This window comes from Mauremys mutica, chromosome 6 (genome assembly GCF_020497125.1).
Source record: "Mauremys mutica isolate MM-2020 ecotype Southern chromosome 6, ASM2049712v1, whole genome shotgun sequence".
Classification (NCBI taxonomy): domain Eukaryota; kingdom Metazoa; phylum Chordata; order Testudines; family Geoemydidae; genus Mauremys; species Mauremys mutica.
Genome location: NC_059077.1, coordinates 116,887,390 through 116,901,565, shown reverse-complemented (window position 1 = coordinate 116,901,565; position 14,176 = coordinate 116,887,390). Strand labels below are relative to the sequence as shown.

Below are 14,176 nucleotides of genomic sequence, written 5' to 3'. Positions count from 1 at the left end.
GAGTCAGGAAGGTTTCAAGCCACAATACAATGAGGCTATAGCCACTGTATATAAACACACCAAATACTCACTGTGCTCCATTGATTTAGGACGTCTTGGAGCTGGAGCTGGATGAGTGCGATGTAGGGTTTAGACACCTGACGTTCTGCCTGCACGGACAACCTTAGTTCTGGGATTTCCTAACTTTCGAGTGCTTATAGTTAAGGTGGTCTGATACGGATGAGATTTTTGGAGGAAGTTTTAACTAAAATGGATCAGGCAGTTTCGAGCCCAGGTTGAGAAACACTGATCTAAGTGAGTTGACATACCTCCTGGAAGACCTCTGCGTACCCTCAGGGGTACACGTACCACTGGCTGAGAACCACTGCTCTATAACCCACAATCACCAACGGGTAAAGAGCAGTTGCTCTCACTGTAGGATGTACCACATCTCTGTGTTCAACGACACACAGTTTGAATTCAGTTCCCATCTTAAAATTTAGTTCTGCAAATTCTGCACCCATCCGTGTCAGCAAAAGGGGACAGAAACCCAATATATGTAAACCCCAGTCAGACTTCTAGCTCCTTCTCTCAGCTCCAGGCAGTCTGTTGTACATGGAACAACTGGCCCACTAGTATCAAAGCCTACCAGAGAATGCATTCATTGCAGAATCACCATAGAAAGGGAGTTAGCCCCTTGACTTGTGAAAATGAACTTGCAAACTTTAACATACTAAGTAGACATTACACTTCCTGTTTCATCCTTGCTCTGGTCAGGGAGCTGTGGGCCCAGCACATGTTTAACAGATCACAAACGGGCTCTGAAAGTGGAAGGGCCCTATTCTGCTGTGTTGAGTGCCTTCTGCAAAATGCAGGACAGCGCCTTAATTTGCTAGCTACAATTAGGGAGCCTAGAAAGATCTGACTGCGGGCTCCTGATTTATGAGGTCATTATTCCCCTCAGCCCAATGAGCATCTGACTACCTAACCCATACCTTGGCCAGCTCTTTAAACATTTCTAGCTTAAACACCAGAAAGGACACAGGGCAGGATTTTCCAAAGTGCTCGGCTTCGACCCAACTCTGCCACCATTCAGGTCAATGGGAGGAGTTTTGCCACAGGCTTCAACGGGAGCAGAGTTAGGCCAATGCTGAGCACTTTGGAAAATCCCACCCATAGTGCATTACTCTAGTCAATTTAAATCAATCGTTGTCTAATGTGAGCAAGTGCATTGGACAGATCTGAAGCAGTGCATCATTCATGCCATTCAGTAGGATGAATACGGTTGGATGTTTTATTTCATAATAATAATAATATTGTTACTACTCAAGGCTTGTGGGTGCCTTAACAAAATTTAATGAAATCGATGATCAAAAGGCCCCAAACTAATCATCATACTGGTGCAAAATATATTCCCCAGCAATAATCTTTGTTACCTGGAGTTAAGGTTGCAAATATCTATCAGTCACTGACAGGGGAAAAGACATTCAGGTAACAGTGCAGCTTTCGCATAAGACCCCAGGGTTGGACAGTGGAAATTCCGAGTTAAGGCTATAGTTAAACAAAACCAACCAAATATGAGAGATAACTGTGACCGGGTGAGAGAAAAGACTGAAATCCCTTCACAGCTAAACAGAAAGGTGCTTTTGGCCACCACCAATCCTGGGAATCCAGAATCCTAAAGCACCACCAAGCAGAACCTCTTGGACAAAGAATTGACAAATCCCCTCAATATTACGGACAGGCACCACTCCTGCCATCCTCCCTAGATGCTGCCCTCAACCTACAAGCTCATTCTCACCCTAGTCCGTTTTAGCTAAGCACTGAGGAAGTGAAGACCTTGTAGTATAGAGACTGGTGTGACCTGCACTTTGATGGCACTGTGATCCTTGCCACAGTCCCTTTGATAGCAAGGGTGACAGAACAGATCACTCAGGGAATCCACGTAAGAGAGGCCTTGTGAGAAATTAGCAACCTGTAATGGGACAAAGCTACCGTACAGTAGACAGACTATCACCCTAGAGCGGATGGTATGAACCTCCATAAATGCCAGCCTTGATAAACATAATAAAGGACTGCAGTCAAAAATTGTTTGCGGTTGAAATGCTATCCATCCCTAGATTAACAAATGCTTCACTCATAGGTTAGGCTAGGTGGATGACTGGGATTTCAATCTTTGTCTCCCTAGTCTTGGAGGTGATGTCGACACATCCAATATGATGTATCTGGCTTCAGTAGAGCTCTGCCGATTTATAGTAGCTGAGGATCTGTCCCCTTGTGTTCTAATTCTACAAAACACTTCCAGATAGCATCCTCCTTAAATATTGTGTATGTAAGCGGGGGAATGGTCCCGCTATTGTGGGGAACTTTCCTGGCTTCTGCACTACCCGGTGAGGTGGGCTAGCGAAAGGATCCGAGTCCTCGCTCCCACTTCCTTTACCCAGAGGCCTCCCTGCCCTTGAGGACTCCTCTTCCACTCTCCTGTCTGGCCTCCTGACTCCCTGATTAACCTGCCCGCCTGTCAATCAGGGTGACCTGGAGCATTGGCCTCTCCCCACTGTTCCTGGGGACTGTCAGTCTCAGGGTCCTGATTTCCCATCGACCCTTCCCTTTTTAGTACTGGGAGCTAGCCAATCAAAACACCCCCACTAGGGTGACCAGACAGCAAGTGTGAAAATCAGGACGGGGGAGGGGGGTAATAGGCGCCTATATAAGACAAAGCCCCAAACACAGGGACTGTCACTATAAAATTGGGACATCTGGTCACCCTAACCCCCACTGAATGTTAGTAAGGGGGCAACAGTCCCCTTACATGTAGCACATCTTACACTGACTCAACAGGTTGTACAAATGGCTATGATAATTACAACACTCTCAGCCAAATGCTGAGCCATATTACTTATATGTGCTTAAATGAATTCACTGGGTGGAATTTGTGCTCTGCAAAGTGACAGAGCATTAACCTCGTGATGCACTGTCCTCACTGGCTCCCCGTTTACATGCAGAACTTAATTTCAGGATCTTAAATGTTCTCCAGGACTTACAATGTATTACTGTACCTAGCTTGTCTTTTAACTTATTAACTCCACATACCATCATTTGCGCCTACACTGCATCTGCCACTCAGAGTATCCGATTGATCTTGGTGGATTCATGGTTGGCTTTACTCTGTGCTTTGCCTAGTCACACTCAATATATGTTAGAACTTAATTTTAATTCTGTCTTTGAAACACACTTATTTACTTATGTGCTGCCACTTGCAGTCATCTGTGCTGATGACTGAAATTTCTCTCTCCTGCTACCGAGAGCACAGTATTAAGAATTATGTCAAAGGCACTAAATAGCAAAACTTTTGACAATTATTCTGAAGGGTTTTTTTTGTTTTTTGTTTTTACTTTTTGTACTAACTTCTGTATTGTTTTCTACCATTTCTTTACTTTCATCTTTAGACCCTTCATACAGCCAAAGAATAAACAAAATGTGATAGTGGCACAAATACAGAGAATATAACTACGTGACGTTACGATGAGACCCTGCTGAATTGAAAGGGAGTTGAAGTGCAACTTATAGAATAGGACCCTTGCTCAGCAATGGCCATGTCTTCCCAACCACCTTGCTAAAATGCATAGAAAAAAGTTTCCATATATGCCCACTCCACCCACAAATACTGGATTTGGGTCGACGATCCCACTTTGCACGTGCAAATGTGGGCTGGGGATGGGAGATGCAATATCTGCACATACCCTGTTTGCAAGCATGATTCAGAAGGTCAGTTTGGGCCTGAAGTAACTTAATAGTTAATCTTTTGAACCCAACTACAGCCTAGGGTGACCAGACAGCAAATGTGAAAAATCGGGACAGGGGCTGTGGGGTAATAGGAGCCTATATAAGAAAAAGACTCCAAAATTGGGACTGTCCCTATAAAATCGGGACATCTGGTCACCCTCTACAGCCACTGTGAGCTACAGCCCCCAAAGGAACTAATGCTGAACCTTGTTCCAGCCACGACAGCATTTTACTAGTGATGTGGTGGGAAGAGTTTAATTTCAGTCTTTTCTGAAAACAAAATTCCCTGGGAGAAGTTCATTCCTGGTGTCGAACATTCTGCAGCACTTCAGCACAGTGCTCACATGCCACATCTCTGTGCTGGGCCCACAGACGCCAATGGTGGTGGCCAAGTAGTGTTTGCAGATGTGAGTTTATGCAGATTGCCTGGCCCCCGTGTCCTTTGAACCCGATGCATAAGGGCTTCCGCTACTACTCTGTGTGCTGGAATAGGAGCATGTCTGTGCAGCAAGCCTACATCCCGTCCTTGGGTTGGTGGAGGGGAAATTATCGTGTCCCCTGTATCTCTGCATAGAGCCTGAACACCCAGGCTCTATGCCGGTGGGGTGAATTTCATGCCTAGTGAATAATATGATTCAGAACTGGAGTCACTGGAAACTGAGACATCCAGCACAGGCCCCAGTCAGTCCCCACATTCCTGTCATACTAAGGGGAACAGCACAACACTTGGAAGTTCGCTTTTTATTTTGGTTCAGTTTAATTTAAAGTTCACTGCAATGGAGCAACACTGGAAATTGAAGCAACAAGGACAATACATGAATTCATCATGAAGGGGCCTCAGATTCCATTACTAGGTATTTGGCTAGCTCCTCACCGGCGCTCCCTTGAAGTCGATGGAGCTGGATCTTTTTACACCAGCTGGTTTCAGCACATTAGGAAAAATAATTTACTTCTGGCTCCTCAGAGTCTGAAGCCAATGGGAGCAGAGGGGCCTCTGTCCTCCCAGGAGATCACCACAGGCTCAGGGGCAGGTTCGGAGAGAACTCAGGACCTGAACTAATGGCTGGCGAAAGCAATGGGACTCTCTCCTTTGACATCAATGGGCTTTGGAAGATGAGCGTTTTGAAGGCTAAAGTCAATTGGAATTTTTCCTTTTATATTTGGTGGGCAAAACAGCCTAAACAGAAGCCACGTGCAAACAATCTGATCGTTTGTCCCCATTTATACGTTCCACCAGCTACCTATCTTTCTGGAACAAACAACTATTATTTAGTTACCAGCGGCTATCACCACTCAATATCTAGCTCTTATTAGAGCTAGATGCAATTTTACATCAAAATTTGGAATTTTGATCAAAAAAGTGAAATTTTGGCAAAAACATTGCATGATTTTTTGAGGGGGAGGGACCCCATTTTTCAAATAGCTCCAGTTCTTACATTCTGCAGGGGAAACAGGATGCTCCTTAAAAAGGTCTTCTTCCACCATAAGGGGAAAAGAAATCTCACTTTAAAACCAGGGGGTTTTAAATCTCATCTGAAGTTCAGAAACATTCAGGGGGAGGGGGTGAAATTGCGTCGGCACCCCTACTGCTGACTCCCCCCTGAGCCAATGGCTGCTCCTGGGTGTTAGTGGATTGATTCCATTGTGAGGTTAGAGTGAGGAGGGGGCAGCAGGTTATGTGCACGTGTCTCTTACTGATGGCTGGCCTGGGTCAGGGATTGGGGCCTGGCTTGCACCACGCCCAGCTCCGGCCCTGGACAGCAGTGCTGCTTCTTGTCCGGCCAGTGAGACAGCAGAAGCCACTCAAGAGAGTCTGCTTCCCTCTCCTCAAAGGGCTTGGGTGGCAGATTTGGCCTGGCTGTCCTCCTGCTATGAGGGAGGGATAGCTGAGCCCAATCTGAGTGAGAGGCATTGCGACCTAGAGGGAAGGGTTGCAATGCCACTCAAATTTGGTGCAATCATCCCTCTGCCACGATGGCAGGGTGGTCAGGCAAATTTGCCACCCTATGTACCTGTCCAGAAATCTACCCCCCTTGGCAGCTGCCCAAAAGACGGGGAGGACAAACCAAGGTCACCCCCAGCCTACAGCATATGCCTCCCCCCTTTATAACAAGACCCATGTTTAAAGCAATTTATAACCAGGTTAATTTCCCCTCCCTCCGGAAAACAAACAAACCTGTGGAGCTGAGATTGATTTGTGGGGAGAAGTTAATATTTTGCTGCTCTCTGTACATAGCGGTAGTTTTTTTCCCCAGACGAGAAGTGGCTAGAGCGAATGCTCAGGAATAAAGCTAATTCAACTGAAGGCTACGCACAGGGAGAGCGACCTATAAGAAAACACGTACCGCAAATGTTTTGCCTCGTTGGTTTGAGCTCTTATAGCGCTGGCCCCACAGGCGAGAATATTTGATCAGTCTATTGCCACACGCTGAGAGTGCTGGGACAGCATCCTGCTCCCTGTTAATGGCAGTTTACTACCCATTAACGTGTGCTAGAGGCTAGCTGAACTTCAAGCGTATTTGGTTTTTAATGAAAGCGCCCTGATCTTTTATTTTCCTACACGGCACAGCTGAATAACTGATCAGAGGAGTGCCATGCGGAGGGTCAGACTGAGCCTGCCCCTTGTGTCTAGGGGGGGTGTCGAGTGGGAGAAGGGGCAAGGAGTCTCATTGCTCTCTCAGTTTGCCCCCGGTGGTGCAAAGTGCCCCAGAGGCAGCAGGAGAGGAGGTAGGACCATGCCCCGTCTGCATCAGTGAGTGGAGAAGACCAAACTCAGCCAGGGGAGCAGCTTCACAAGGAGAGCTCAAGGAGGAATAAGGGATCCATGAAGCACAATCCTCCCAACCGGGATGGTGTCTGGCTGGAGCAACGCAACCCTTCACCACCAGCACGTCACCCTTTCGTTTCCATGCGAAACTGTAAAGCATTGCGAGGGGTGAGGGGAAAATCCCCCGCTAACGTTTCATGCCTCATTTCCTTTGGGCTAGATTGTGACTTTCGGCACAGCCCTGAGCAGGGAGTGGTGCATCTCCTCTGAGTCTCAGTTCCTGCTCTTGTTCTGTGGGGCATAGGATTTATGGCTGGCTTAGACCAGCAATAAACTAAAATTCCCCCACCTGTGCGCTGGTTCAGCTACTCTGACCAGCGAGGAGGAGTCGTGGAGCCCAGGCTGTGCCTGGTCCCCGTCTCTAGCTGTCCACTTCCCACAGACTTGGTCCGGGGGGGAGTAAGTGCACAACCTGTACAGGCCCAGGCCGAAGATTGTGGTAGGCCATGCAAGGAGTGCAAGTGGGGGGCGGGGGAGGGGGGGAGAGAAAGGAGTTCTCACTCCCTCAGGTGGGACAATCTAGCCCTCGGTCAGTTTGCTTTACAGTGCAAGCTCCTGTGCTCTTCTTCCCACTCTGAAATCACTACAGGATGATTCCCAGTGACAGCTGCTAAGTTAACTTTTCCATTAAGCGAAATTCATGAACTAAACAGAGCTGCTGGTAAATGCCACCAGAGGAAGCCTCCGAAGTGTTTGAAAGTTGCATTTTTTCACCAGTTCCTTAGCAATTAACTCAATAAAGTCTCAAATGAAAAATGAGAGGACTATTATGTCCGGGCTCTCTGTGTTTGGTTTGTTTGTTGGTTGGTTCAGCTCAGCTGAATATTACATACTGGTGCCTCTCAGGTTAATTTATATTTGGAGAGAAAAAAGGGTGAAGAGATGGGCTGCTGAGTAAAAAATTGTAAATAATTGTAATTTGTAATATCAGTGATAGAAGTGTTCAGATGAGGATTTAATGGGCATAATCTTGCTTCCAGGGTCCAGGAGAAGCATTACACTTAGCAAAATTGCACATAAATCAGCTCTATACGGCGTGATTTGGTGCATTTTAAACACTACCTTACAAGTCCTGAGGGGGACTATCCCTCTAAGGTGGAAGAAGCCTGCAAAGATTTCACAGCTTAATTTTGTGCTGTAGATCTTAAGAAGTCGGTGTTCTTTTGTTTCTTTTGTTTTCACAAGCAGGGGCAAAACTCTCTGTGTTTACGGACACTTACCTATAAACCGTATAATTCTTCGAAGTAATGGGTTCAGGTAACAGCACTCTCCGGTCAAGATAGTTTTCTCCTGAACAATCAGGGTTTCTCGGGTTGACTTTATGAAATACATGGAGATCTCGCCGATAAAAATCTGCAGCAGCGGGAAAAAAAAGAAAGGGACGTTTAAGAATCATAAGGACACATGTTCAAAGGTGGATGCCTGAATCAAGGCCATAGACAATACTTCTGCACCAGCGTGCCTACAGAACATTGCACTTACACACTGTTACCTGTCAGCTTTGTGTTCTTGGGGAACCAGGGCACAATACCCAGCCTGTCTGACTCATGAAAGACTTCCCCCACCTCCACCCCCAGCCACTGCTTGAATCAAAGAAGAAAGACTTACAAAAAGCAATGAAAAGGCAGAGGGAGACACACCTAAACCCCTGGGATAAGGGTGACAGGACTCCCCTAGTCTCATTTGCATCGAAGATGGGACAGGGAGGCATCTCCATTAGCACACAGAATGGAGAACAGAAATTCCAAGGCAAAAACTGCCCAGAACTCTGGGACCAGAAAAGCAGGGAAGCAGTGCATCATGGGGGATCTCTGCTCCAGATGCTAATTAACCTACCTCCTGGACACAGCCAGCTCAGCAGTTATCAGACCAATTCTAGTAATAAATCCTTTATTGGTATCCAAAATACTGAAGCTGCCTAATTGCACTGGGAGCTCCCTTCAAGGAACACGGCCCATAGCCAGGAATGATCAGCTCCCATGTCTAGGCTGAACAAAACAACTTTGGTATCCGCCCTTGAGCCATCAGTTTACACATAAAGAAATCTAGTGTTCTCCCTTGAACCACTGTTCTTTCCTACAAAAACTCCTTCCCACGCTCAAGTAAGTGCTCTGATGTCTGAATCCAAAATCTGCATCAGTTCCATTGGGACTTCATCTTCTCCTGACTGATCATGCTGGGGGCTCTGCCTGTTTCCAGCACTCCAGACCCTCAGCTACCACCATCACCTGGGAGCCCCGATCACTTCAAGCTTCACAGAGTGGTGAGAACCCATCTCTCTCTCTCTCGCTAGGTGTAGCCTTCTGACCCTGACTTGTGGGATCAGTTACAGTTTTCTAAACCTGACTTTTATAATCAAGTGTAAGTTAGATTTAATATTATAATGGTTTTGTTTGTTTGGCTCCCCTATGGGTATTACCTGGCAATAAATAATTTTCATGATTAAGCTGGTTGCTTCTCTCTCTGTCCCCCCCTTGTGGGTGTTTTTTGGTTTCCTCATTCACTCTGTAGCAACGCTTCTCGTACCTAAGCTAAAAGATCCCTGCAGGGCCAAAAATCCTGTGGGGTTTGCTCATCAAGTGGGTTACTACCAGAGCAATTGTAACGTGAAAGTGGCAATAGGGACATGCTGAACCAGGGACATATGAAGGTGGCAGCTTGGAAGTGCTGCTCAACCCAGCCTGCTCTGGCGTGCTCTATTTCAGTGCAGTGCCCATGGCATATGAGGGTGACAGTTTGGAGGTGCCGTTCGACCCAGCCTGCTGAGTCCAGGGACATATAAGGGGTCAGTTTGGGAGTGTGGATTATCCCGGTCCTCTCAGACGTGCTCTGTTAATGTGTGTGTGTTCGTCTGATTCTGGGGCTGGAGGAACCCAGCCCTGGGGAACCTAGGTCCTGCAGGGTAGCTCCATTGGGAGGGGACTTGCAACAGGGAGAAGTAGAGCTCCGTATGAGAACACAAGTGACACAAGCTGTACATTGACAGAAGTACAGAAACACTGCCCCCACAAACCCAAAGAGTAACCCTAATAAACGAGCATACCCCAAAGTAACGGGCAAAGCTGGTAACAACACCTAGGCTGTATTGTCATCAGGAAATAAACGGTGTGTTCTTAAGTTAGCTAACTCAAGACACCTAATCGGAGGTCAAATCCTAGTGAAGACAAGGCAGTTTGTAGTTTTCATACACACTGGCAGGTTAAGCTCCCCCATAATCTTTACCTCAACCTGCTAGCACATGTGAACACTACACACAGTCTTGTCTTCCCTAGGATTTTACCTCAAGTTTGCTAACTCAGAGTAAGAACACACGGTTTTCCAAGTGAAGAAAAGGCCCCCAAGCATGATCCTGCTCCCATGAACTTCAGTGGCACCGAGTTTATCCCTTAACTAGCCAACACTCAAGTGAGGCGTCCACACTGGAAAATGCAGCTCCATTTTCTGGGCCAAATCCTGGCCCATCCTCTGGAGACGTAACAGGACCGTAAAGCCTCCTTAGGTAGGCAGTTGAGGATTCCCCTGACATGGAGGAACCCTCAGTTGGCACAAAGAGGGTCCTATGCCCTCCCCTCCTGGCTTTAGCATAGGGTGGCTGGAATGCACAATGTGGCTATGTAAAGGCCTCCTGGGAGCCACTGCAACTACGCATAACTTAGAACAGCCTTGGGACCACTCTAAATTATGCTGGGGATTGGAGGACAAGCAAAAATAAACAGAGATTTGGTGCAACTGTGGATTCTGTGGGCCTCTTTTTTTTTCAAACTGGAATTAATATGAACATCATTTCAATGGGAACTAGTCTGAGATCACTACACTTATCTGAGACAGGGACACTAGAAGCTGATTATCTTGGGTTGGGTTTTCAAAAGCTCTTGCTACTGACCTAACTCTGCTGCCATTGAAATCAGTGGAGTTTGACCCTTATATACTTATAATGGACTTCAGCCGAAAAAAGAAGCCAGACTGAAGCAGCATCAATGAACTTTATACAAAGGGTGTACTCACAGCAATGCTACATAACTGAGCTACTAAGGGTGTGGGAAAAGAAACCACACCATTAGGCGAGGGCTCAAGTAGTAGATAATAAAACACGTGCCCTGAGCTCACCTATAAATCTCAAATGACTATTCTTAGACCGCTTTACTTGTTGCCACAGCACATTGTTTCAAGTGCAACAATAATTTATTCTTATTAACCTGGATGAGCATCCTTATTGATTCCAGCCAGGTATGCCCAGCCCCATTGTAATTCTAACCGCTGACGGTTAGAGATGCCAGCGTTATAAAATGCACATTAAAAAGAGGGAAAAGCCATAGCGTGAGGCTGCACTGAAATAGTGTCTTTATCCAGTTTATTCTACCTGCTCTCAGAGCTGGCACGTCGTTCAAGAGAGTTCAATTCAGTAGCTAGAGTGGAAGAAAATAAAAGACCCTGAGCACCAATACAGTTTAAAAGTGACACATGATTTGTTCTCCTTTATTATTTGCGCTACTGCAGTACCCAGAAGCCCTGGTTATTACTGTGGCCCCATTGTGCTAGGCATGTTACAGCACCTGTAGAGCTTCCAATCTAATTTAAGACGAGGTACAACTAGGTGGATTTAAAAAAATCAAATGTTTTAAGTCAGGAGACATCTAAGTATAAAACACAAAAATACTGATCAAAATAAAACGTCTCCTTAAAAACAATCTATTAATTTCAGTAGAGTTACTCCAGATTTACACCAGTCTGACTATGAGCAAAAACTAGATACCCACAGTCCTGTGGATTTCTGTGCATATCAAATTGGCACAGCACTTAAGAAGCAGTTAGATAGTGTCTGTGAGGAAGCATCAAATGGTTTGACACCAACCAGTTTCTTCTCTCCAACCAGTTTTATAGCAGTGTAACGGGCGTAGACATTTCTGATGCAGATTGCGATTTGGCAGAGTACTCGAGCATGTGCACAGCTTTGAGCATCTCTATAGTTCTGCTGACTTCACTAGGACTACTCCCATGCTTGAAGTTATGCACAAAAGGACCCTGTTAAATCAGGATATTAACCCACTGTTCGACAAGAATGTGGCCATTGTAAATGGAATTCAATTCCAGATTTGATTGGCGTATGGTATATTTCTAGATAAAGCATCTATTACTGTTACTTCCACTGGGAAAAAAAAGTAAGGCTCACAAGCTGCCGTTTCACAGGAGCTTCCTACTTAATTAAACAGTAGAGCTGACAAGAAAATTACATTGGAGGGTGGGGCCTTTTATTCAGCGCTGTAAGAACTGATGATGTGCTGTCTATGGTGACGTATGCAAAACGAAACAAAGCCGGTATTAGATAATTGTTGGCCCTGATACTGATCTCACCTACACTGGTGTAAATCTGGAGTAACGCCACTAAATTCAGTGGAGTTAGATTGCTATGAGACTAGTTTCAGGAGCTATAGAATGCCCAGTGATATCTGGTTCTTGCAATAAGCTTTGTACATTTTCTTACATTTCTGCTTTCAGGGGATCTCATTATGAATGCATCCCCTCACTGTTTTTTAAACGCAGTCTGCCATTTTTAAGCCAGCATTCAAAAACACTGCACATACATACATAAAATAGAATCAATTCTGCAGCGTTGACCGATCAGTAGCAAAGTATTATGTCTGACAGTTTAGACAGTAGAAGCTATTCTCACCAGGTATTAGAAGTTTATTTCATGGACCACTACATTATGTAACAGAGGACACCTCTAGTTTGAAAAGGCTTGCAATTACAAGGGAAGAATACTTTCTACAATGTGTGTGTTGGTTCTCTGCTCTGATATTCTGCTTTTGATACATTATTATTATATTTAAATATTCTGGGAGTGCCCATAGGTCCCCAACAGGGATTGTGCTGAGCACTGTGCAAACACAGGCCATAGACAATTCCTGTCCTGTATGAGTGGCGCTCCCCTTTCTTGTACTCTGCTTACAACCAGCCAGCTCCAGAAGAAAACAACCTCCTTAATTTCCTATTGTTTGCCCAGCCCTTGTTCTGTCCATCCTCCCTAGTGTCAACAAAACCCTTCCTTTCAGTACAGGAGTTTACCTGATTGTCAAAAATCTGCCATTGTCAATGAATTCCTTACTCCCTCCCCCTGGCGCCTGACATGCTGTCCAATGACTGATCCTCCTCTAACCTCTCCTTTCTCGGCGGAGTACAATAAAGAGGCCTTCTCTCATTTCTCTAGCAAACAAAGCACATATCACATAACAGTATCCTGGACAGATTCTCATCTGGCAGGCCACAGCATGGAAACCACAATCCTCCCTGTGGCCAATTGCCTCCCTCCTTGTATTGAAATTTTACTTCCCTCCTCCTCCACATCCCCCTTGATCTCAGCTCAGCTTTTGGCAGTGTGGTTCGTGCTATCCTCCTCGACTGCCTCTGGAGCTGCTCAAAATTTTCAATTTTTCAATGGGGGTGAGGGGAAAAGGAAGTGTTCCCATTTTCCAACTAGTTCTCCTAGATAGCTGTGTAGGCATCTCCTTGGCCTTGTCTTCTTGCCAAATGACTCTTATTTGCCTCTATTGTCCATAAAAGTTGGCATCATGCTTAACCCCAAATAAGCCCACCATGTTCCATGCCTGTATATCAGCCTCAACTCTGCCTTTGTTGAAGTCTTCTTCCATGCCTTGCTTGTATCTTGGCCTCCCTAAGCAAACTCCCTTTTAGCCAAGTCCCAGCTCTCCAGATTCCTGCAGGCACCAGGCTGCTGCCTGGCTTCTCCCACCACTCCACTGTCTATCCCTTCGCTTCAGGGTCCAATTTACAATCACTCTCCTTGCTCTTCATAACCACTACTGGCTCACTCCAGCCTATCTGAAAAGGCTCCTCTCTGCTCATTTAGCACTGGCCTCCTTTGTGGTCCTCTACACACACACAGCATGTGAGCTGCAAGGGCCTTCATTTGGAACAAACTTCCTCTCTCTCTCCACCTCCCTTAATCTCCACCTCATTTCAAATCTCAGCTGAAAACATACCATCTTCCCCTCCCTTCCTTACATCTCTCCCTTAGCTATTATTTATCTCAGTCATTCTATTATTTAACTCTGCAAACGTGTGTCTGTGTGTGTGTGGGGGGGGGAGCATACGGTTTGTCTGAAGGATGCTGGATGCAAAATATTACACTTATGTTAATAAGATTTAAACACATGAAGAGAGGACAGAAAGTCAACTGAGATCCACCGAGGATAGATCTGGTACTAGAATTTTGCCCTAATTTGGAATTGTCTTAAAGTCTGTTTATTAAAAAAATATCCTTTACCAGTTCTCACCAGATAAAAGGAAGGACCTACACCACAAAGACTCTTGCAGCCTATGAGAGCTCTCTCTGTTAGGTACTTACATAGTCTCCATCACCACAGTATCCAAGAGCCTTGCGATCTTTTAACATAGGTATCCTGACAACACCCCTGTGAGGTGGGGAAGCACTGTTATCACCATGATAGAGAAGGGGAACTGAGGCACAAAGAGTTGCCTGAAGTCATACAGGAAGTCTGTGGTGGAGTAAGGAACTGAATGCTGGTCTCTGGAGTTCTGCAGTAGCACCCTAACCATCCTTCC

The 14,176-nt window shown here is 45.7% G+C and overlaps 1 protein-coding gene across 3 annotated transcripts in view; it reads right to left on the bottom strand.

The window, feature by feature from the left end:
* The window catches only part of PLPPR1 (phospholipid phosphatase related 1), a 195,752-nt gene that overhangs the window by 31,990 nt on the left and 149,586 nt on the right, over positions 1–14,176 (bottom strand). For all 3 annotated transcript variants that reach the window (XM_045022157.1, XM_045022158.1, XM_045022156.1), the window contains one exon: positions 7,813–7,945. In XM_045022157.1, the coding sequence (XP_044878092.1) occupies positions 7,813–7,945 (133 nt within the window). The remainder of the gene's footprint in view (positions 1–7,812; positions 7,946–14,176) is intronic.